The 21,311-nt window shown below is 59.8% G+C and overlaps 1 protein-coding gene across 1 annotated transcript; it reads left to right on the top strand.

The window, feature by feature from the left end:
• TTC34 (tetratricopeptide repeat domain 34) lies at positions 248 to 21,165 on the top strand. The gene is made up of 8 exons (XM_021095208.1): positions 248 to 1,069; positions 7,215 to 8,049; positions 9,653 to 9,878; positions 11,103 to 11,307; positions 11,891 to 12,057; positions 14,096 to 14,366; positions 15,094 to 15,308; positions 18,375 to 21,165. The coding sequence occupies exons 1-8, from the start codon at positions 286 to 288 to the stop codon at positions 18,900 to 18,902; spliced, it is 3,231 nt and encodes a 1,076-aa protein (XP_020950867.1). The 5' UTR covers positions 248 to 285; the 3' UTR covers positions 18,903 to 21,165.

The raw sequence follows: 21,311 nt of genomic DNA, 5'->3' as shown, positions 1-21,311 counted from the left end.
AGCCGAGGCCTAAAGCAGATCGTGGGCTGGGGCCCTGGCCTGGAAGATGTGCCCCGAGCCCGCAGAGACCACCTCCGGGGCAGGCCCCACTGATGCCCCTTGATGGCAAGTTCTCTGGCTTCCCTCAGGGGGCTCTGCCCTGACCCTGAGGTCTAGTGGGGGAGCCCTCTCTGAGGCAGGGCGGGGCGACCCAAGGGCAGGGGTGCGGATGGCCACCTGTGCACTCACCACACTCCCCCTCCAGGTGCCGTGGCGGCTGGACACGGGCCCATCGGAGGTCCGGGCATGATGTCAGCTCAGGAGCTTGTGGCCTGCCTTTGCCAGGAGGGTGACCAGCACCTGGCCCTGGGGGACACCCCACTGGCCGCCGCCTTCTACCTGGCCGCCTTCAGCTGCCACGCCCCTTCAGCCGTGCGGCATGTCCGAGCCACCCTGGCCGAGGTTCAGGGGTCGCCCGTGGTGGCCACCCTGGAGGCCTGGTGCCGAGGCGACAGCCAGATCCCGGCCATCCACTGGGACGGCATGGTGGTGGTTTCTCTGACCGGGACCATGGCCTCCGCCCTCCTGGCCACCCTCTGCCCGGAGCACCCCGCCACGGTCCTGCACTCCCTGGCCAGCCTGCTGGCACGTGGGCGCCACGAGGAGGTGGTCCAGCGCTGTGGTGCCCTGCTGGACACACACTGCCAGCAAACCCTGGAGCTGCAGCTGACTCGTGCCCTGGCCTGCATCCTGTCCGGAACACAGACGGACGACGGGGTGGCCGACTACCTCCAGGCCTTTGCGACAAGTGCTGACCGGACCGTGGCCTTCATTCACACACACCAGCAGCCCTACCTCCCGGCGCTGGTCAGCACCCTCCAAGGCTATGTCGTGGGGCACCAGGAGGCGGGGAACAGTGCCAGCCAGCAGGAAACTGACTGCTGGGAGCTCCTGGCAGCCCTGGACCCTGGGGGCACTTGGAGCAACGCCCTGTCCCCAGAAGCCCTGCTCCGCAGAGGCAGGTATGCAGACTGCAAGGAGGCATGCAGCCAGGCCCTTGACGTCGACCCAGCAGGCAGCAGACCCCAAGGTAGGCGTGCCCTCCTTCCCCTCCAAGGTCTGGGGAAGGCTGCTCCGCCATCACCTCACTACATGGTTAAATCCTGCCGGTAGGGGGGTGGGAGGTTGCGCTGGGGCTGGGGACACCAAGGGGACAAAATGGACAGGCCCCTGACCTTATGGAGCACCAAGAAAAGAAGCAAAACAAAACTTGTGCTTCGAAAAACAGATTAGGCAAGGCGCTACTCTAAGCCTGGTGATCAGGGAAGGCTTCATGGCGGAGGTGTCATTTGAGCTGAGACTGAAGGATTCCAGGCAGCAGAAACAGAACGTGAGAAAGAATTCGGGAGCCAGAATGGCTGGAGGGGCGGGGAGCAGGGGGAGATGGGGGAGCCTAAAGACAGGAGCCGTGGATAAGCCCTCCTGGCCTCAGAAGACTTTGGATTTTATCCTCAGAGCAACAAGATGCCATGTTGGCAGCACGGGGCTTTCAACTGTGGAGGGAGGTCTTCCGAGCCAGAGTGAGAACAGAACCTGCTCAGTCAGATTTCAGACCACGGTCCAGGTCTGAAACATCGCTGAAATGGCGAGATTATGGCCGGATGTAAGGATGGAGAGAGGCGCACAGAGAAAGAGCGAGGGATGGCTTTAAGGGTTCGTCTTTGGCAGCTGGGCTAGAGGCGGGGAAGGAGAGGGCAGGAGAGAGGGCACTGGGGTGGAGACACCCCCGCTGGACATACGGCTCCTGCCCGACCCCTTTGCTGGATCCCCTTCCCGGGGTGGGGGCGGGTGGCTGGGAGCATCCAGGAGCCACAATCCCGGCTCCCTGCCAGCAGTGGGCCTCCGTGCACACAAGGGGAGCAGCCACACCCACTTCAGAGGGTCGCAGTGCAAATTCAGCGACATTGTATCTGAAAATGGTGGCCCCCACCAGGGGCTCGATCAAGTGGCCAGGTCCCTAGGCATCTGGACACGGGGGCGTTGAGATGACGCAGGCCTGGCATGGGGCAGGGATGTGGGAGTCACCCATCCACACAGGAAGGGATTTCCAGTCGAGGTGGAGACGGGGAGGGGGCCGAGGAGAGGGTGGGGCCATGTTGCTGCCATTCACTCAGTGGGTGGACTCATTTTATGGGCTTGATAGGCATTTTCATTGAATCCACGCAGCAAAGGGTGCTGGCACATCCCCACGTGCCCACGGGCCTGCCAGGGGAAGAGGTGCGCCCCAGGCTCTGAGCTGCCGCGGCCGCGTCCACGCAAAGGGAGCAAGGAGCGGCTGCCGAGTGTGCCCGGGGCTGTTGGTCACCCCAAGGTGAGAGGGGGACCAGGCAGAACTGAAAAGGGAGCAGGCACATTTCCTTCTGGAAAGAGGCCAGACCGCATACCCCGAAATCCTTCTGCTGTAAATTACCGAAAATCGCTCAGCAGAGTCACGGAGAGCCGGGAGAGGAGGCCCCCAGTGCCTAAAGGACCAGCGCGTGGTGGCCCGTGAGCTGGGGGCATTCGGCACCTCCCAGGTGGACAGGCTTTCCAATCCCCATGGCCAGCAGAGACCCCTGCAGAAATCAGAGCCCCCAGAGGGCTGCAGCCTGGGGAAGACCGTTCCAGAAACACCTGCTCCCCACGGCCTCTGTCCCGCCTGGGTGCTGAAGGGATGGAGAAGCCTTCCCTAAGGATCGCAGCATCGACTGGGCCCAAGTCCCTTCTGTCACTGGGTGTTGTCACACAAGCCTGGCTTACCGTGTGAATAGAGACATCTGCCTAGAACACACTTCTTACAGACGTGGCGTCCTGACCCAGATGCATTCCAGCCTCAGGGTGACTCATCTGAAGTCCTTGGAACCATCGAACCAGCCCTCCCATATTTAGGGACATGCTCTGCCCTCCTTAGCCGGTGACACACAGCGACACGGCAGATGAGGACAAGACCCAGAACAAGAGTGGCTTTAACTCGCATCTCCTGGCATGTGAGTGTCCAGGGGCCTTGGTGCCCTGACGGCTTATCCTCTGAAAGGCCCCAGGGCCTCCGTCTCCACTTGTTCAAAATTCCTCACTAGGAGCTGCTGGGGTAGATGAGAGTCACAGCCAAGGCTGTCAGAGCTCCTTCCGGCACAGACACAGAGCGGGCTTGGCTTGAGAAGCGAGACCCACAGAAAACCGTGGAGAGACGTCCCGTGGTTCTGGAGGCCAGGCCTCAAGGGATGCTGCAGGCTCTGCCCCCACCCGCTTGGAACATTCCTGGTGCCAGGCAAGGAGGTGAACTAGTGCACCAGGAGGGCACACCCAGAGAGGCAGGTTCAGCCAACGCCAAGGCCCCAGACACGTGAGTGAGGCCACCGTACACCCTCCTGCCCAGTCAAGCCACCAGATGGCTGCAGCCACAGGAGTGCCCCCAGGGAAGACCCACAGAAGGACAGCCCAGCCCAGCCCAGCCGAAACTGAAGAAGAATCCTGGGCAGATAGAGATGGCTGTTGAGGAGTTCTCATTGTGGCTCGGTAGGTTAAGAACCAGATTAGTATCCATGAGGACGAGGGTTCGATCCCCAGCCTCGCTCAGTGAGTGAAGGACCTGGCCTTGCCGTGAGCTGTGGTGCAGGTCGCAGAAGCAGCTCAGATCTGGCACTGCTGTGGCTGTGGCGTAGGCCAGTGGCTATAGCTCTGATTTGACTCCTAGCCTGGGAATTTCCATATACCGAGGATATGGCCCTGACAAGATTTTAAAAAGAGAGAGGGAGAGAGAGGGTAGAAGACAAAAAAGATGAAACATTGCTGTTATTTAAGTCACTAAGCTTTGGGGCGGCCCATCACACAGCAATGGTAGCTGATACAACTCTGAGTCAAAGCACTGGGTTTTGATGCTTCAGCCAAAACCAAGTTGGATAATTCAGGACATTGAGGCTTATGTTTCCATAATAATATAACTTTGTACATTCGTTAGTGGAAGAAAGAAGAATATATTTTCATTGCAATAAATGAGGGAAAAGTATTTTGTAATATTTAACATCTCCAAAATGTAACCAGTAATAAAAGGAAACACTTCATTGAAAATGATAAAAATTTATCAAAAACCTACCAAATTACATTTAGAATGGATAAACAACAAGTTCTTTCTGTAGAGCCCGGGGACCACATCCAGGCGCCTTGGATGGACCCTGATGGAAAAGAATATAAAAAAAGAATGTTTATAGGAGCTCCCGTTGTGACTCGGCAGGTTAAGAGCCCAAAGTAGCATCCGTGAGGATGCGGGTTTGGCTCCTGACCTCACTCATCTGACACTGTGGCAGGCTGCAGTAGAGGTGGCAGATGTGGCTAAGACCTGGCATTGCTGTGGCTGTGGTGTAGGCCAGCAGCTACAGCTCCGATTTGACCCCTAGCCTGGGAACTTCCACATGCCACCGGTGCGCAGTAAAAAGAAAAAATAAATACATAAAAGGATGTATATATGTATATACCTGAGTCATTTTGCTGTACGGCAGGAATTGGCAAAACACTGTACATCAACTATAATTTAAAAGAAATAAATCGAGGAGTTTCTGCTGTGGCTCAGCAGGTTAAGACCCAAGTAGAATCCACAAGGATGCGGGCTCGATCTCCGGCTTTGCCACAAGCTTAGGCATAAGCCACAGACAGGCTTGGATCTGGTGTTGCTGTGCCAGCTTCGTTTCAGCCCCTAGCCTGGGAACTTCCATATGCCTCAGATGCAGCCCTAAAAAAAAAAAAAAAAAGACATACTGAAGGAGGAAATGAGAAAGCAAAATTTGATACCTTTGATGACATTGAAAGTTTTAAACTTTTCTTTCGCCTGTAAATATAGAAAAGAAAAGTACAGGCGTTCCCTTGCAGGAACTCACCAGGTTAAGGGTCCGGCCTTGTCACTGCAGCAGCTCGGGTCGCTGTGGTGGCGTGGGTTCTGTCCATGGCCCAGGAACTTCTACATGTCACAGGCGTGGTGAGAGAAAGGAGGGGAGGGAGGGAGGGAGGAGGGAAGGAAGGAAAGAAAATGAAAGGACAAAGCCCCAACAGAAAGAAAACACCTGCACGATATTCAGTGGGCAGAAGATGGGTGAGTACTCAGCGTATTTGAAGAATCCCTTCCTACCGATAAGAAAAAATGCAGGACGAGAATTGGCAAACGCATTTGCCCGAAGAGAAAACACGAGATGGCTAAAACACCTGTGGAAGATAGTCCAACATCACAGTAACGAGGCAAATGCAAATTAAAACACTGCGGCACCATCTCCTACCCACCGGATTGGCAAGGAAGCATTTTGAAATAAAGGAGACTCACCAGCGATCAGGAAAAGAAAAATTAAACCAACAAGGGGGCGGCATTATAGCATTCTCTATCCCCCCACCACCAGACGGTCGAAATGTTTCAGTCTAACAATGAAGATTCCGGCTCTCGGTAATGGTGAAGTAGCTTGACTAGATTGTGTACCCCACAGATGAGAACTGTAACATCTGGGCAAACTAGAGAATGCAGGAAGGCCGCTGGTGGCTCCGTGGGTGAAGGGGGTGGGGTTGTTGCTGCTATGGCACAGGCTCAATCCCTGGCCCAGGAACTTCTGCATGCCACGGTGTGGCCAAAAAAAATTTACAAAGAAAAAGCAAATGCAAATATTTCGCAAAACTGAAGAGTGACAAAATGCAGGCAGAAACTGGAAATTGATCCTTAAAAGATGAAGACCGTGCAAGGTCAGATTAGCAGGCTTGCAGCTTTTCGCCTGGGGAAATTCCTCAATCCGCGGTTTATCCATGAAAAACAGAAAGTTGCCACTTTACTGGCTTGAAATCAGACAGAAGTTGGGGTTAAGAAATGCAGCCGTAAGGTTAGAACTCCTGGAGAGGAGGAGCGATATTCAAGAGGGAAGTGGGTGAGACCCCAGATCTGTGTATAAAATCCACTTAAATCCGTGGCTGGCCTCAAACTACACACGTGGGAGAGACTGCGGGGCCTGAAAAAGCAACACTGGCTTTTTGCTGCACGAACTAAGGGGAGCTTTCAGTCTTGGCCCCATTGAGAAGCCAGAGAGCAGGGGGTCTGATCCCAGCCACCTGACGTGCCTGCTAAAACAAAAGTCAGTTCTCTCCAGAGGAACAAAACCAAACCCAGCTTCCACAAAGAATCAACCAGATCTCTAGGATACAATTTTTAAAAAAATTACTGGTCATGCAAAGAAACGGGAAAATCAAACGTGAGCCACAGTCAGGAAAAAAAGAGGTCAACAGAGGAGTTCCCTGGTGGCTCAGTGGGTTAAGAACCCAACTAGTATCCATGAGGACGTGGGTTCCATCCCTGGCCTCACTCAGTGGGTTAAGGGTCTGGCTTTGCCACAAGCTGCAGCATAGGTTGCAGATGTGGCTCGGATCCGGTGTTGCTGTGGCCGTGGTGTAGGCAGGCAGCTGCAGCTCTGATTCAACCCCTAGCCCAGGAACGTTCACATGCCGAGGGTGCGGCCCTAAAAAGAAGGAAGAAAGAGTCAGCAGAAGCTGGCCCTGTTCCAGGCACTGGACATCCATCAACCATGTCATCCCGAAGCCCTGTGGGCATAGGCGTCTTGCTGTCCCATTGCCAACAGACAGGAAGCCGAGGTGCGGGCGATACAGCGTCCCCCCTCCACCACCACCGCTAAGCGGCCCTGGCTGCAGCATTCCTCCCTCCGGGGCCTGATGGGGCGACCTCATTTCAAAGATGGAAGCACTGGGTTCCCAAGTCACCGAAGAACACATGAAGCAACGTTGCTGCGGTGACAGCTGGTCCCTAGGAAAGTCACAGGGTCAGAACTTCAGCTCTGACCTGGGGGTGGGGGGAGGCGGGGAGGCAGAAGAGGGAATTTACTCCTAAAATCTATCACTGAAAGAGCCAGGAGGTTATGACTAAATGTCCACGCTGGCTGGGCTGGCTTCGAAGCCACGTGGAGGACTGCGCTGGGGAGGTACGCCAGGCAGGTGCCACCCTGGTTGCCCCCTGCTTCTGATGCTGCTAATGGACTTGGGCCTCCCGCCAGCACCGCCCCCCCAACAGGTGTGATGTGCTGGGCTCCCAGGAGGCTCAAGCGTATCGCCATGAGATGCTTCAGAGGGACCAGAGCACTCGGGGGGGGTGGGGCCCGCAGGTGGCACGGCTGGAGGACGTGGCCCGAAGAGCAGGACCAATGGCTCTGTTCTCTCCCCAGGGGCGCGTCTGGCCACCCTGCTGGTCACCCGCGCTGCCGCAGCCTTCTTCCTGAACAGCAGGGCCCAGGACCTTCTCCGGGACCTGCACGAGGCCTTCCATGAGAGCCCCTCGGCAGCACGAAAGCAGTTCGAGTCCGTGCTCTCCACCACAGACCAGGCGTGCCTGCGGGCCCGGGTGCTGGAGGCCGCGGAGGTGGGCTTCACCCACTTCCAGGAGGCCGTGCGGAACCGTCCAGAGCTCCGGGAGGACTCGGACCGAGAGCTGCTGGCCCCAGTGACCCGCGCGCTCCGTGTCCTGGTGCGCATGGCACCACCCGGGGCGCGTCCAGCACTGGGCACCCGCCTAGCCGAGTGCCTGCTGCTGGCAGGGGACGCAGCAGGCGCCCGGGCACTGTGCGAGCGTTTGCTGCGGCCATCACACACCGGGGACCGTGCCAGGGACCGCGCGCCCCTGCTGGCACTGCGCGGGTTCTGCGCACTGCACACCGGCGACACTCAGCGCGCCCAGGAGGACTTCCAGAAGGTGGTGGAGCTGGGGCCGCCGCACCCAGGCAGCTGCTTGCGAGCCCTGTGCGGCCGCGGGCTGCTGCGGGTGCTGGCGGGCAGCGAGTTCCTGGGAGCGCTGGACTATGTCACTGCCTGCCGCCTGCGGCTAGAGGAGGCCCTGCTCGTCACCAAGGCCTATGTACCCTGGAACCAGCGGGGGCTGCTGCTGACCGTGCTGCGGGAAGAGGGCCGCAGGATGCTGCAGCGGAGGCCGGACCCAGGATCCAAGAGCGCGCCAGGCTGCCGGCGTAAGGCTGCGGAGATACATGGCCCTGTGGCACAGGAAGGGTAAAAACTAGCCCTGAGCCCTCACCTGGGCTGCTGCTTCATTCTGGTCTCTTCCAAGGTCATCGGGGGGGGGGGGGGCGGTATTTCCTACTACTTTGCAGATGAGTAATTTGAGGCAGGGAGCTGCTAGGCCATCTCCCTAAAGCACTGGGTCAGGTTTAGTGCCCGGGCCCAGGTCTTAGGACCTCCGATCCCAAACAGCAGGACGCGTTATGGACCTAGTTGACGTAGAAAATTCGAAACTCAAAAATGGAAGTGAGAAAATAAAACGTATCTGTAATCCCACTGTTAGCATTTCCGTGTAGCTGTGTCTCTTTGTGCATATAAAATATTGTACACAGAGATCCCATTGTGGCTCAGTGGGTTCAGGACCTGACATAGTCTCCATGAGGATGCGGGTTCGATCCCTGGCCTCGCTCAGGGGTTTAGGGATCCAGCGTTGCCACAAGCTGTGGCATGGGTTGCAGATGTGGCTTGGATCCTGCATGGCTGTGGCTGTAGCCCAGGAACTTCCACATGCCGCAGGGGAGGCCATAAAAAGAAAGAAAAATTGTTCACAAAACTGAATCTGTGCTCTGCATGCAAATATACTCCACTTTTTTAACCCCCTAGATCATGAACTTTTCTTTGCCACTGGACACGTTCCTCGGGCCACCAGCGCCCACACTGCGACTGAGCCATCAGCCCTTCGGGCGTCCCAGAAGCTCTGCCCTTGGCTGTAACCAGCCGGGTGACGTCCGGTCTCCACGATGCTTTGCCCAAAGGTGGAGGCACAGATGGAGTTCCCGGGTCCAGAGCATGGCCTCCCGTGAGGTCCTTGACTTCAGGAGCTGCCCAGCTGCCCATGTGGGCCGTGCACTCCAGCCCCGATACTCCTCTTACAAAAACTGTGGCTAGTGTAGCCCAGTGAGTGCGCGTGCAGCTGCTTGGATTTGCTTTTTCTGGTGGCAGGAAGGTGTTTTAGCAACGCTAAGAGCACTGAGCTGGAGGCCCCCTGGCAGGCATGTTTGATGTCAGCCCCCTACACACACATGCACGCACACACGCGCGCACACACACACACACGCACACATGCAGACAAGCCCTCCCAGTGCATTAATTTACTTGCTTTGATTTGCTGCTAAGGAGGAACTTTCCATTTTGTTCCAGGCCCTTTAGATCTCAAGGTTCCGGCCGCCCCTTTTCCAGTAGGAGCTCATCCCCATTCCCAAGAGGGCACCAGGGTTCTTCCCAGTGCTGCCTCTGTCACCCAGATGTGCTGCAGCCCTCCTGAGCCCTGCGCGGCCAACACTTTTATGTTGTTTTTGCCGCAAAGAAAACCAAGGCGGGGTTGGCTGGGGGTCAGCATACAGCCTCAATTCTTCATCTGTAAAATGCCTGCCCCACGTGGTGGGCAGGATGGGGGGTGAGGGCTCTGTGTCCGAAAGGGCAGCCATGGGCTCTGGGCATGGGGTGGGCGAGGGTCCTATCAGCAGATTGGTCTCTGAAGCCCAGCAGGAAGGGAGCTGCCTGGACCAGGGGCACAGGGCTGCCCTTTGCCTGCAGCCCCCCTCCCTGGGCAGGTGAAGGGGCTGCAGGGAAGGGTCAGCTGCTCTCTCTGCAGGGTTGCCCACGGTGTGTACCAGCTGGCCACGCTCCTGACCGAGCTGGACTCAGAAGATGAGGCTTCGCGCCTCCTGGTGGCCGATGCCCTGTACCGCCTGGGCCGCCTGGATGATGCCCACAAGGCCCTGCTGGTGGCCCTTTCCCGGAGGCCTCAGGCGGCCCCCGTGCTGGTGCGGTTGGCCCTGCTGCAGCTCCGGAGGGGCTTCCTCTACGACGCCAACCAGGTGAGGGGGCCCAGTGGGCTTCAGCAGAGTGGGCGCACACGGGGCCCAGCTCTGTGGCAGGCACCTGGCCTCCAGCGGCTGCGCACTCATCACCCACAGCCCAGACTTGGGAACAGGCCAAGCTTGTTCCAGCCCCACTCTGCCACCTCCAGCAGGTGCCTGGCCTCTCTGACCCTCAGTCTCCGCATCAGTGCCCTGGTCTTTCAGGTTCTCATGAGAATTAGCTGCAGCAGGCGGCCCAAGGCCCAGCCGGTCTCCAGCCAGCAGTGGGTGCTCGCTGCTCTTGTGTTATTTAGAAAAAGGGCCAGGAGTTGAGTGTAAGCAGGGCTTAGTCCCCAGTCTCCCAGGTAAACTAGGCTTGGCGGTCACCCTGTCCTGGGGAGGGAGCAGAGGAACCCCCAGGCCCTTGAGCCCGGCCTGCCTCCCCTCCCTCCAAGACCGCTCTGCCCCCAGGAAAAGGCTGCCCTCACGCCCTCAGGTGTTAGGAGAGCTTCCCAGAGCCTGGGCAGGAGACCGTGCCCCAGCGGGAGACATGGCTGGGGGCGGGGGCTGCAGGACCCAACCGCTTCCTTTCTCTGCTCTGGCCTGGTTTGGGTCCCACCCCCCTGTCCTGAGCCATAAGGGTGGGAGGGTGGGTGCTCTGGGCCTACCCGTCCTTCTACTTTGGGACCCGCGGCCACCGCGCAGGGCAGGGGCAGTGTCCGTGGGCCTCTGTGACGTTATGTCCACCCGCAGGGTCTCACTCAGCCCAGAGCAGGGGCTGGTCCGGGGCTTTTGCTCTGTGCCTTCTGAAGGACTCCCCCCCCCCGCCCCTTGTCACTTTACCATTTGAAAGCCCCCTTTCCCTAAACTTCTCAGACCAGAGGTGCTGGGCCCTGAGGCAAGATCTCCACCCCATGGCACAGAGGAGGAGGGGCAGCTCAGGGACACGGGGACCTCCACGCCCACCCCCGCAGCTCCTGAGGCGCAGTAGAGACAAGCCGCCCAGAGCCGGACCACACCACCTGGACCCCAGCTTAATCGGGGGGTGGGGGGGGGTACTGGGACCGGAAGTCTCTCCCGTGAGCCACGCCCACAAACCACGCCCCTGAGGGCTACATCCCTGAGCCCCGCCCCCAGGAGCCCCCTCCACACTCACACCCGTTGGGCCCCGGAGGACTGGGATGGAAAGGTCTGGATGGGGGTGCACCGGGCGGCACTGCGGTGACGCCCCTGCCCCTGCAGCTGGTGAAGAAGGTGGTCCAGTCCCGGGACACTGCCTGCCTCCAGCCCACCCTGGACGTCTTCCATCACGAGGACCGGCAGCGGCTGCGCGGCCACTGCCACGCGAGGGCCCTGTCCATCCTGCGGGCACGACCGGGAGGTGCCGAGGGTGGGGCCCACACCAGGGAGGCCATCGCTTACCTCTCTCTGGCCATCTTCGCTGCAGGTAGGAGAGCCCCGCCTGTCCCTGGGGCTCCCATCCTGTGCGGGGTATGTGGCAGCAAGGGGAGCCTCTGCCATGGGGGGAGTGTTGTTCAGGGGGAGCGCCTCTCCCTTAAGCCCTTCCTGGGAGCATGGGGGGGCAGATGCGCATGTGCCTGCTCTCGCCACACACCCAGGCAACCCGCCGTGCCCCTGGCGCTGGGTGCCCGAGGGTCAACGAGCGGGGCCTTCTGGTCCTGGCACCTTCACACCTGCAGCCCTTCGGTGACCAGCCCTTGGACCCTCCCCTCCCAGCTCCCACCCTCAGGTGCAGCTGCAGTGCCCCAGCAGCCCTCCCAGATGCCACCTCTCCGGGGTGGGCTCCCCATGTCCCGCAGCCAGTGCCCCCAGGTCAGTCCAGGCTGCCCTTCTGTCCATCTTGGTGCCGAGGGTCTGTGAGCTCCCTGGTGGCCCCAGGACTGGTACACCCCTGCCCCGACCCCTTTGGGCACCAGGACAGGTGCAGTAAGTGCTGGATGCGGGCAGACACACAGGACCTGGCAGTGCCCAGCCTCGGTCGCATCCTGATGCCGCCCCTCTTCCTCCAGGGAGTCAGGCAAGTGAGTCCCTGCTCGCTCGCGCCCGCTGTTACGGGTTCCTGGGCCGGAAGAAGACGGCCATGTTCGACTTCAACTCTGTGTTGAGGGCTGAGCCGGGCAACACGCAGGCGCTGTGCGGCCGGGCGCTCCTGCACCTGGCCCTGGACCAGCAGAAGGTACCGGCCCCACCTCCCCATCTGGGGCTGCGCAGGCGGGGGGCGCTTAGGGGAGGTATCCTCCTCTCAACCCCCGAGGACACAAGCAGCAGGGCCGGGCCAGCTGAGGGTGAGACATCCAAACCCCGCCTACACTGGGGCTCACATCCTGGGTTTCGAGGCGTCCTTGCCTGTCATCTGGAGTCCCCATGCTTCCCAGTGCAAGTCAGGGTGGACAGACGTGCCTCCTTGAGACTCCTGGGGGCCATTCCGTGACCAGCCTGTGGACCCTCCTCCCCCTCCCCGGCCCCACCCCTGGCCTCACTCCTGCAGCTGCAGTGCCCAGCAGCCCTCCCAGATGCCACCTCTCTTTCGAGTCATGAGAGCAATGGAAGCCTGCCTGCCCTCTTGGGTACCACCCTGCACTGTCTACACGGGGACTGTGGGTGCAGGTGGGCAGCGCGCAGCGGCCAGACATCGTCCATTGCCAGGCACAGAGCAGGTATTTTCCACAGAGAAGATGTGCCCAGAGGCAGCCGCAGCCCAACAGCCCTGGACAAGGGCACTTCTCAGCCAAAGGCAATGTCATTGGCGACTAATTGAAATCGACTGTCACCCTGATTCTTCACTGGGTCAAAGTACAGCCCAGAGGTGGCCTGCCTGCCAGGTTTCTGAATTTCTTAAGGGCCGGAGTCCTGAAACAAGACACGCCCATCTGAGATGCCCCTGGATGAGAGAGAGCATCTCAGGAAGGTGTGTGTGCCTGTCAGGGGCGGTTTCCCCCAAGGGCATTGGCGGCCTGATTTCTGTTCCAGCTGGGCACACACTTGTGGTTAGGAGCCCACCGCGTGCCCCTTCCTATGCTGGGCAAACACCGTGGTTCTCAGGGACAAGCCCATAAACAGAGACGGCTGCAGCCAGGAGGGCCCTGCTGCAGGAGACACACCCCCGGAAACCCACCCCCACTGCCCTCAGCAGGCCAGCAGCCCCTCTGAGAGATGCCTCAGATTAGCCGCTTCTCTCACTCTGCGCCGGGCAAGTGGCAGGTTGCAGGGAAAGTCAGCCTACATGGCCGAGAATCAGGACGTGGGAGCAGGGGCTACCCCACCCATCACACCCTTGACCTTCCTCCTCCTGGCGATGGGCTGAGGCCGAGCACCCACATGCCCTCTGGCCCTTGACCATGAGAGGGGCTGTGAGCAGCCTGCCAGGGTCCAAAATCCAGAGCGCTGCTCCCCGACCTCCAGTTTTCTGAGCAAGTCCTGTGCCACCCCAAGCCGTGTTTCAGAATCAGTGAAATGGGGCTGAAGGGCTTCTTCAAGGCCGTCGGATGCTCAGCCTGGTACCTGATCCCTAATGAGGATTCCATATGTGGCAGCTGGAATTCCCATGAGCCAGCAAGGAATTGGGCTTTTTCCCTGCCAAGGTAACCAGCTGGTCAGGTTTGCTGGAAGGTAAGCCCTGGCCACGGTGTAGGAAGGACCAGAAAGGACCGTCCTGCCATCCATCCATCTGACGTCTCTGTCTCTCCAAAACCTGCATCCCCTACACGCCTGTTCCAGAAGAGCCCCAGGCCTGGACTTTAAAAGTACCTGGACAGGGGTTCCTGTGGCGGCTCAGTGGGCTAAGAACCCGACTAATATCCATGAGGATGCGGGTTTGATCCCTGGCCTCACTCAGTGGGTCAAGGATCAGGCATTGCTGTGGCTGTGGTGTAGGCCAGCAGGTGCAGCTCCAATTCGACCCCTAGCCTGGGAACTTCCATGTCCCGCAGGTGTGGCCCTAAAAAGAAAAGAAAAAAAGTCTCTGGGCAAACTTGCAGTTCCAGCCAGGAGAGGGTAACTGGTGTTGGGCTGCTGAAGATAAAACACATGGAAACTACCCTCAGGCCCTGAATGACAGGCCGTGAGGAACAGCAGCCCTGAGAGAAGGGGAACCACGCGAGGGCAGCCCACGGTCCCCGGCTCTGCCTGGGGAGGCGTTCCTGTCGTTCAGTGTGCAAGGAAGGGCGGTGGAGAAGATGAGGCTGGCATGACCGCAGCCACCATCCCCCTCGCAGGAGGCCGTGGACGACATCCTATCGGCTCTGCAGCGCGGCCCGAGCACCGCAGTCCCTGAGATCCGCTCGCTGAAGCCAGAGGCCCAGGCCCTCATCACGCAGGGCCTCTCCTCCCGCTGCCGGGCCCTACTGAGCCAGCTGCGGGACACCGGGGCCCGCCTGAGCGACAAGGACACCCAGAGCCTCTTGGCGGCGGGGAAAGCGCTGATTGAAATTGACGCGGGGCAGCCCGGTTGGCACGTCCTCCTGGCAGATGTTCTGGCCACAGTGGGTAGGTGTCAGCCCAGGCGGGGAATGTGGGTGCCCGGCCCGGCCCCTCCCACTCCTGGGTTCATTCCTGTAAAATGAGAGAGAGAGACCCTGGACTCAGTGGCTTCTAAGTTCCCTTCCACCGGGAATCCCAGGGCCCAAGACCTGGTCCCCATGCAGGCTGCCAGGAGGGAGGCAGAGGAGTGCTTTGGGGTCTCATAAAAGGCTTAGTCAGATACCCGGGCCTCCTCCTTAGCTCATGTTTGCACAGCAGGTGTCACTGGGCGCCCTGTTCTAGGTGAGGTTATCTTGGGCCCACATGTGCCAAAATGTCAGTCTTTTCTGCAAAATCTTGAAGGTATTTCAGCGCTATTTTGAAAGGGGATCTCTCTGCAGCCTGCATTTCTGGACCTGTCACTGTCATTTCCAAGCCTGTGAGGTGCCTCCAGGTGCCACAACCTTCGGGGACCCGGGTCTGCCCTGGTCCCAAGCAGCCCTGCTCAGGAGAGAAAGCAGGTCCTTGCGGTGTCCGAGTTGAGGGGGCTCAGAGCCCTGCTGCTCTACCTGGGGTCTTAGCTTTTAGGGATGCCCCCGGGTCAGGGGACTGGGTCATCAGGTGAGTCCATGTGGTGCTTCTTCCCTCTGGGGCTGAGCCCCTCCATCAGCTGGCCGCTCCCAGAGCCAGCACTGAGGACAAAAGGCCCCCCGGCCCAGCCCCCACCGTGACTGTTCCTCCCCATCCCCGACAGGCAGCTTTGAGGAGGCTGGCACCTGCCTGCAAAAAGTCCTGCAACCCACCCCTCCAACAGAGGCGGCCCGGGCCCGGCGTGGCCTGCTCCGGCTCAAGAAGGGAGATGTGTTGGCCGCTGCACATGACCTGCAGTGCCTGGCAGAGTCGGACACCCAGGACCTCGGCTTCCTGCTGCGTCTCCTGGAGGCCTCAGAGCAGCAGCGTCTCACCCAGGTGCGCCCAGCACCCTAGCCCAGCCCCTTTCCAGCACCTGCTGTTAGACCCCCCGGGCCCCAGGCTCAGGGCGGCTCCACCTCCCCATGCCCCTGGTTTCAGCTGGGCGTGGGGCGGGGTGGACATGTGTCTGTCCTCTGAGCTGTCTGGCCAGCTCAAGCGGATCACCCAGCCACCTCCAGGCTTCCTCGCATGAGGCGTGTAGCCACAGCTGACTCAGGATCCAAGAGAGGGAGGGGACCCAGTCCTCAGAGCAGATTGAGCCAGCCGAGGACACCTGGCCCTCGCCGGCAGCCCACCAGGTCTGGCCAGGAGAGGCAGGTCCCTCCCAGTGAGCAGGTGGCTGTGGGGCGGGTTCCAGCACCTGGGGAGCTGAGAGTCCTTGAGTGGACTGGGCTGGACAGCTGCCCCTTTGGCTGTGTGACTTTTTGTTCCACGGCTTATTGGCAAGAATATAAAAGTAACTTCCACCAGGCACTGGGTGGTGCCACTGCCCACACTGGTGTCACCTCTCAGGCAGGACTCCTGGGGGAAGGGGGCTCCCTCAGAGGGTGGTGGCATCAGGAAGACCCTGAAACAGGGCAGTAGGTTATGGGGTGGCCCTGGAGGTGAGCCCATGATGGTGTCAGAGGCCAAGGCAAAGGCCCGGGGACAGGAAGGAGCTCAAGTGTTCAAGAAACAGGCAGTCAAAATACAGCCAGAGTGGGAGTTCCCATTGTGGCTCAGTGGTAAGGAACCCGACTAGTATCCATGAGTTGCAGCTCTGATCCCTGGCCTTGTTCATTGGGTTAAGGATCTGGCATTGCCGTGATTTGTGGCATAGCTCACAGACAAGGCTCAGATCCCACGTTGCTGTGGCTGTGGTGTAGGGGGGCAGCTACAGCTCCAATTCGACCCCTAGCCTGGGAACCTCCATATGCCTCTGGTGCAGCCCTAAAAAGACAAACAAACAAACAAATGTAGCTGGCGTGGAGTGCAGGGGGAGCTGCTTCGGGTGGCGAAAAGGTTTCCAGGCTAAGCTCTGACAGATGGAGGAGCGGGTGGGGAGGGGCAGAGGACAGGGTGTCCTCGAGTCCTCCGTGAGCACCTTATCCCCTCCACCTGCCGGAGGCAGAACCCAGCCTGGCAGGTAGGAGAGGCAGGCTGGGGGACAGAAACTGCACAGTGGACTTCCCTGCAGTGGCCGAATTTCCTCTTTTTGTTTTGCTTGAGGGGCAGAGGAGTGGTGGATGGGGAGGGGACCGCTGGGGGGCGTGGGGGGGTGGCCAGTAGCGTCTGCAGTCTTTGGAGTCTTAGTGACTCAAAATCAAGCTCCCACTGGGCCTGCGGCAAGTATTTCACCCGCTTAGGCTTTCGCCTGCCGACGGCTCTGGCGGCTCTATCACTCAGGGTGCGTCAGGATAACAGACCACACTAGGTGTTTCCACGAAGGGGTCAACAGAGGAGCTGGCTAAACAGGCCTTGGGAGCAGTAAGAGCAACGCGAGCAATGGGTAATGCAGTGGGGAGAGCCCTGGCAGGGCCGAGGGGGCCAAGGAGCAGAGTTTCCAGGCCCTATCACTCCCAGGAGCGGCCGCGGAGCCTGGGGATCTCAGAGGAGGGGGTCTGGCTGAGGTCCCAGAGCCCGGAGACGGGGTGCTCTGAGCTGGGAGGAGGGATCTAGGATAGGGTCTCGGAGTTCACAGGACGGGTCTGGGCAGGGGTCTGTCTCTGAGTTCGTAGGAGGGGCTGGGCGGGGGTCTCTGAACCTGCAGGAGAGCCCTGAGCGGGGCCGCCTGGAGGCGGGTTTTGCTACCGGGAGAATTAGCTCGACGCTAAGTCGTTGCCGGGCGACACGGACAGACCCGGAAGTAATCCGGAAGTGGTTGATCCCCGTTTCCGGCTACACTGCACCTGCGCAGTCGAGCAGGGACCAGGTGGAGTCAGGCGGAGGGGGGCGCTGCACAGAGAAATCTGGCTGCCGATCCACTTACCGCAGGGCCAAGCTTGCTCCCGTCCCGGCTCCGGCTGCTGCCCGCTCTGTGCGCGATCTGACGGGTGGGAAGGCAGGGCCACGTGCTCACCCTGTGCCCTGTGCTTTGCTGGGGACGTGGCGAGGGCGGAGGCCTTGGTACAACCTGGCCGCAAGGAGAAAGGAGGGAGAGCGGGAATGGCAGGGTCTGGAATGTGCCCTTTCAGGCCAGGGAGAGCCACGGTGGGTTCTTGCGAGCAGGAGATGAAGAATGAGGCAAGAGGTTTTATGCGGGGCGGGTGGGCATTTTGGCGGGTTTCGTCGAGAGGGGGCTTCAGCTACACTCAGAAAAGGAAAGTGAGCCTGAGGGGCAGAGGGGAGGCGTGGGCCCTCCAAGCTGGGCCACCCAGGCAGAGGGGGCCAGGCCTCAATCCAGCAGTCCCCAGAGAGAAGTGCTAGGGTGGACAGCGCCTTCTGGCCTCGCCCTGCAGCATCCACCCAGGCTGAGGTCCAGTCCACCACCACCCTCCCAGAAGCTCCAGTTCCAGGGGAGCAAACGCTGAACCCCTGCCCCGGGGTCATGCTGCCAGGCGCTGGCAGCGCAGTGGACGATGAGGGTCTCCCCTGCTTTGACTCTGGCGCCACAGAGTCTGCAAGAGTGGCTTGTTGATGAGCAAAGTGAGAAACAGACCTGCCTTTCTGACCTGGGGCTGAAGGGGCTCCTTCAGGACAGCAGCAAACAGCACCTCTACCCAACTGGCAGGGTGGGAGGCCAGGCAGCCCTATCAGTGGGGCCTGTCGGGGAGGTGACTTTGTGGGGAGAAGTGGAGGGAGGGGGAGGGAAGGGAGGAGGTCACCCAGGTAGAGAAGCTGGGCCAGCAGGTAGGGCAGTGAGAAGGGGGAGGACGCCTTCTGGGCAGGCCTTGCCCGCTGGAGAGCTTCCAGGGTGGTGGAATTGAGGGGTGGGAGTGCATCTCTGCCCTGGGCCTCCACCCCCTCCAGAGCAAGGGGCAGCTTTTGCACAGGGAGCAAGCAGTGGCCACTGTGCAGGGCCAGCGAGGGGCCTGCCATGTTCTGGGATGACCTGGTTCCCCTCCCTCCGTCCCCTGCATGCAGGCTGCAGCCCAGGAAGCTGACACCCTCCTGAACTCAGGGCAGCCGGGCCAGGCGCTAGGTTACTGCTCGCTGGCCGTCCTGGCAGGTGGCGGCCAGGCCTGTCACCTGCGCCTGCGGGCCACCTGCCTAGCCGAGCTGCACGAGTTTGGCCGGGCACTCAGGGACCTGGACCACGTTCTCCAAGAGGGTTCAGGGGACAGCGACCTCCAGACTCAGGCAGCGGACTTCTGCTCCCAGGGCCGCCTGCTGCTGAACCTGGGGGACGAGGCTGGGGCTGCCAGGGCCTTCTCCCAGGCCCTCAAGCTGGCGCCAACCCTAGCCCAGAGCAGCCTGCAGGAGCAGCCAGGCAAGGCCCCCACCACCCGCGCGCTTCTGTGCCGGGCACAGCGCTGCCTGGAGGAGCAGTGTTACACCGAGGCCTGGACCGCAGCCGAGGGCGGCCTCCTGGTGGATCCAGAGCACAGGGGCCTGAAGAGGCTGAAAGCGAGACTCAGGAGGGAGACATCCTCAGGCTGCCGGCTCCACTGACCACGGCTCCACTGACCCCGCGCCCTCCAGGCCCAGTCCTGGGGCCACCCGGTCATTATCTTTCCTGGTCCAGACCCCCGGCGTGCACCCTGCCCCCAAGTCAGGGATGCACTCACCTACCCTCCTCCCCTTCCCCCTCCTGGGCCAGTCGGTGTTGGACAACCAGCCTTGGGAAGAGCTTCCTGCTTGCTTGGAGTGACCATCCCGGGCAGCTCAGAGCCCCTCACCTCTGCGGCTACCTGGTCCCCAAAGCTGGGGCCGTCTTGACCCACACATGGGGCTCAGACCTCAGAGAGCAGTCTTGGTCCTTGTCCCCTGCTTGGTTGCAGGTTGGGCAGGATTCGGGTGGCCCTTTGTGGCCCTGGGGAGACGATGCCAGCCCAGGAAGCCCTTCTCCAGGTGTGAAGCAGTCCTTGACCCTGGCCCGACCTTCCAGCCAGCCTCCTACAGGGCCTGGGCCCCTCAAGGCCAAAACTCCCAAGCCGGGCAAGACCTTTTCTTTCATCCAGGTTGTTCTCCATGGAACCCAGTGCCTTGGGAGAGCGGATGTGCCCCCCGCCCCTGCCAAGCAGAGACCCCCAAGGAGCCCCTGATGGGCAGAGCAGCCAGCTCTGGCAAAGCTGTCTGACGGAAAGGACCAGCCTACGTGGGGGAAGCTCACCCGCCCCCACCACAGTTTGCCTGGACAACCTCTCCTGCAAGGAACAGAGAAGCCCAGCCCTTGTCCCGTTGTCACGGATGTCACCTGGCACAGCTGCAATTGCTATAGGCTCACAGCAACCTCGGGAGGTTCAAAGAAGCCAGGTCCCAGCTCTGCAGTTTCTCCCCCGTGTTCGAGAGCATGACTGCTGGATGGGCCATTGGGCGAAGTGGTGGATTCACTCCTGCTCCCCCTGCCCAAGACGTCCTGCCCTCATCCGTCCACTCAGGACCAGAGCTCGTCACGCTGCGTCTGCAGGTGCCTGATTTCCGCCCTGACTTTCCAGGAGCTGGTGCTCTTTGCAGACCCCCCTGCCCCAACTCCTCACTCCCTGGCTGGAGGCTGAGGAGCCAGGCCTGGATGTGCCCCAACAGAGCAGCCGTGCCGCCTGGCTCATCTCCGCCAGCACGCAGGTGGGCTCTCAGCCTGAAGCTTCCTCTCCCCCAGCTCCGGGGCAGAAGCTCGGAACCAACACTGTCCACCCCCGCCCCACCTGGCACTTGAGTGGTGCTGGGTGCATTTCCCAGGAGGTTTCCACGTGTGTAAATTGCTTTCTTTTTTCCCTGGAGACTGGGGAGTCTTGTCCTGTAAGCTAGATTTGCACGTGGCCACAGTCAAGGTAGCCAGGATGTACGGGAGCTACTCCTGAGCTCCTGGCTCTCCAGGCAGCAGCAACAGAGCACAACCTGGGAGCGGGGGGCCCTGCAGAGAAACCCTAATCCTCCCAGCTCCACTGGCAGAGCCTCTCCTGCCCGAGTCTTCCCTGCCCACGTCAAGCTGGGCGGAGGGCCGTGCCCACGTCTGGAGGTACACGTGAGGGATGTGTCATCACCCCAACCTCCCGCCATGGCGCTCGCGTGGACAAAAACCAGCAGACGCTGGGCAGCCTCCATCAGGTGGAGCTGATCTAAGCCAGACTCTTAGCCGAGAGCAGAGGCTGCACCTTCTTTTCTCAAAATCACAGTTTAGGTTACCAAGAAAGGGCCATGGGAGGATAGAGAGAGGACCCCCTAATTCCAGACAATCAAGTCTTGATCCCCTGCAAGTGAAACAATTTTGGGTCCAAGAGGGAAACAAATCCGAAATTTCGAGGTCCTGGGAAAATAATAGTAACGAAACCAGTCCAGGAGAGCAGCTGTGGGTTCCCACCATGGCCGTTCAGCCTGAGCATGTTACTGACCAGTGAAAATGAAGCACGTCCGCAATACGAGAAGTTAAAAAAAGACGGTAACCTGGAGGAAGTCAATGGACAGGAGTTAATAACAATAAAAGCAGAAATTGATAAATCATAAATAGAAAATGGAGGAGCTAATGCATCCAAAATATAATTCTTCACAAATCAAATTTATGCACCGAAAGCTAACTTAATCTAAAAAGATGGGAAAACACAAAGATACACAAAATTGTGAAGTAGCAGGGACAAAATCACACGGAGGAGGTTTAAAGAATAATAGGACATTACTAGAGTTCCCACTGTGGCTCAGTAGTAATGAACCCAGCTAGCATCCATGAGGACGCAGGTTCCATCCATGGCCCCGCTCCGTGGGTTAAGGATCCAGCATTGCCATGAGCTGTGGTGTAGGTCGCAGACATGGCTCAAATCCCACGTGGCTGGCTGTGGCTATGGTGTCAGCCGGCAGCTGCAGCTCCGATTGGACCCCTAGCCTGGGAACCTCCATAGCCCACATGTGAAGCCCTAAAACGCAAAA

This window comes from Sus scrofa, chromosome 6 (genome assembly GCF_000003025.6).
Source record: "Sus scrofa isolate TJ Tabasco breed Duroc chromosome 6, Sscrofa11.1, whole genome shotgun sequence".
NCBI classification, from domain to species: domain Eukaryota; kingdom Metazoa; phylum Chordata; class Mammalia; order Artiodactyla; family Suidae; genus Sus; species Sus scrofa.
The sequence above is the reverse complement of the archived record's forward strand: the minus strand, read 5'-3'. Positions and strand labels throughout refer to the sequence as shown.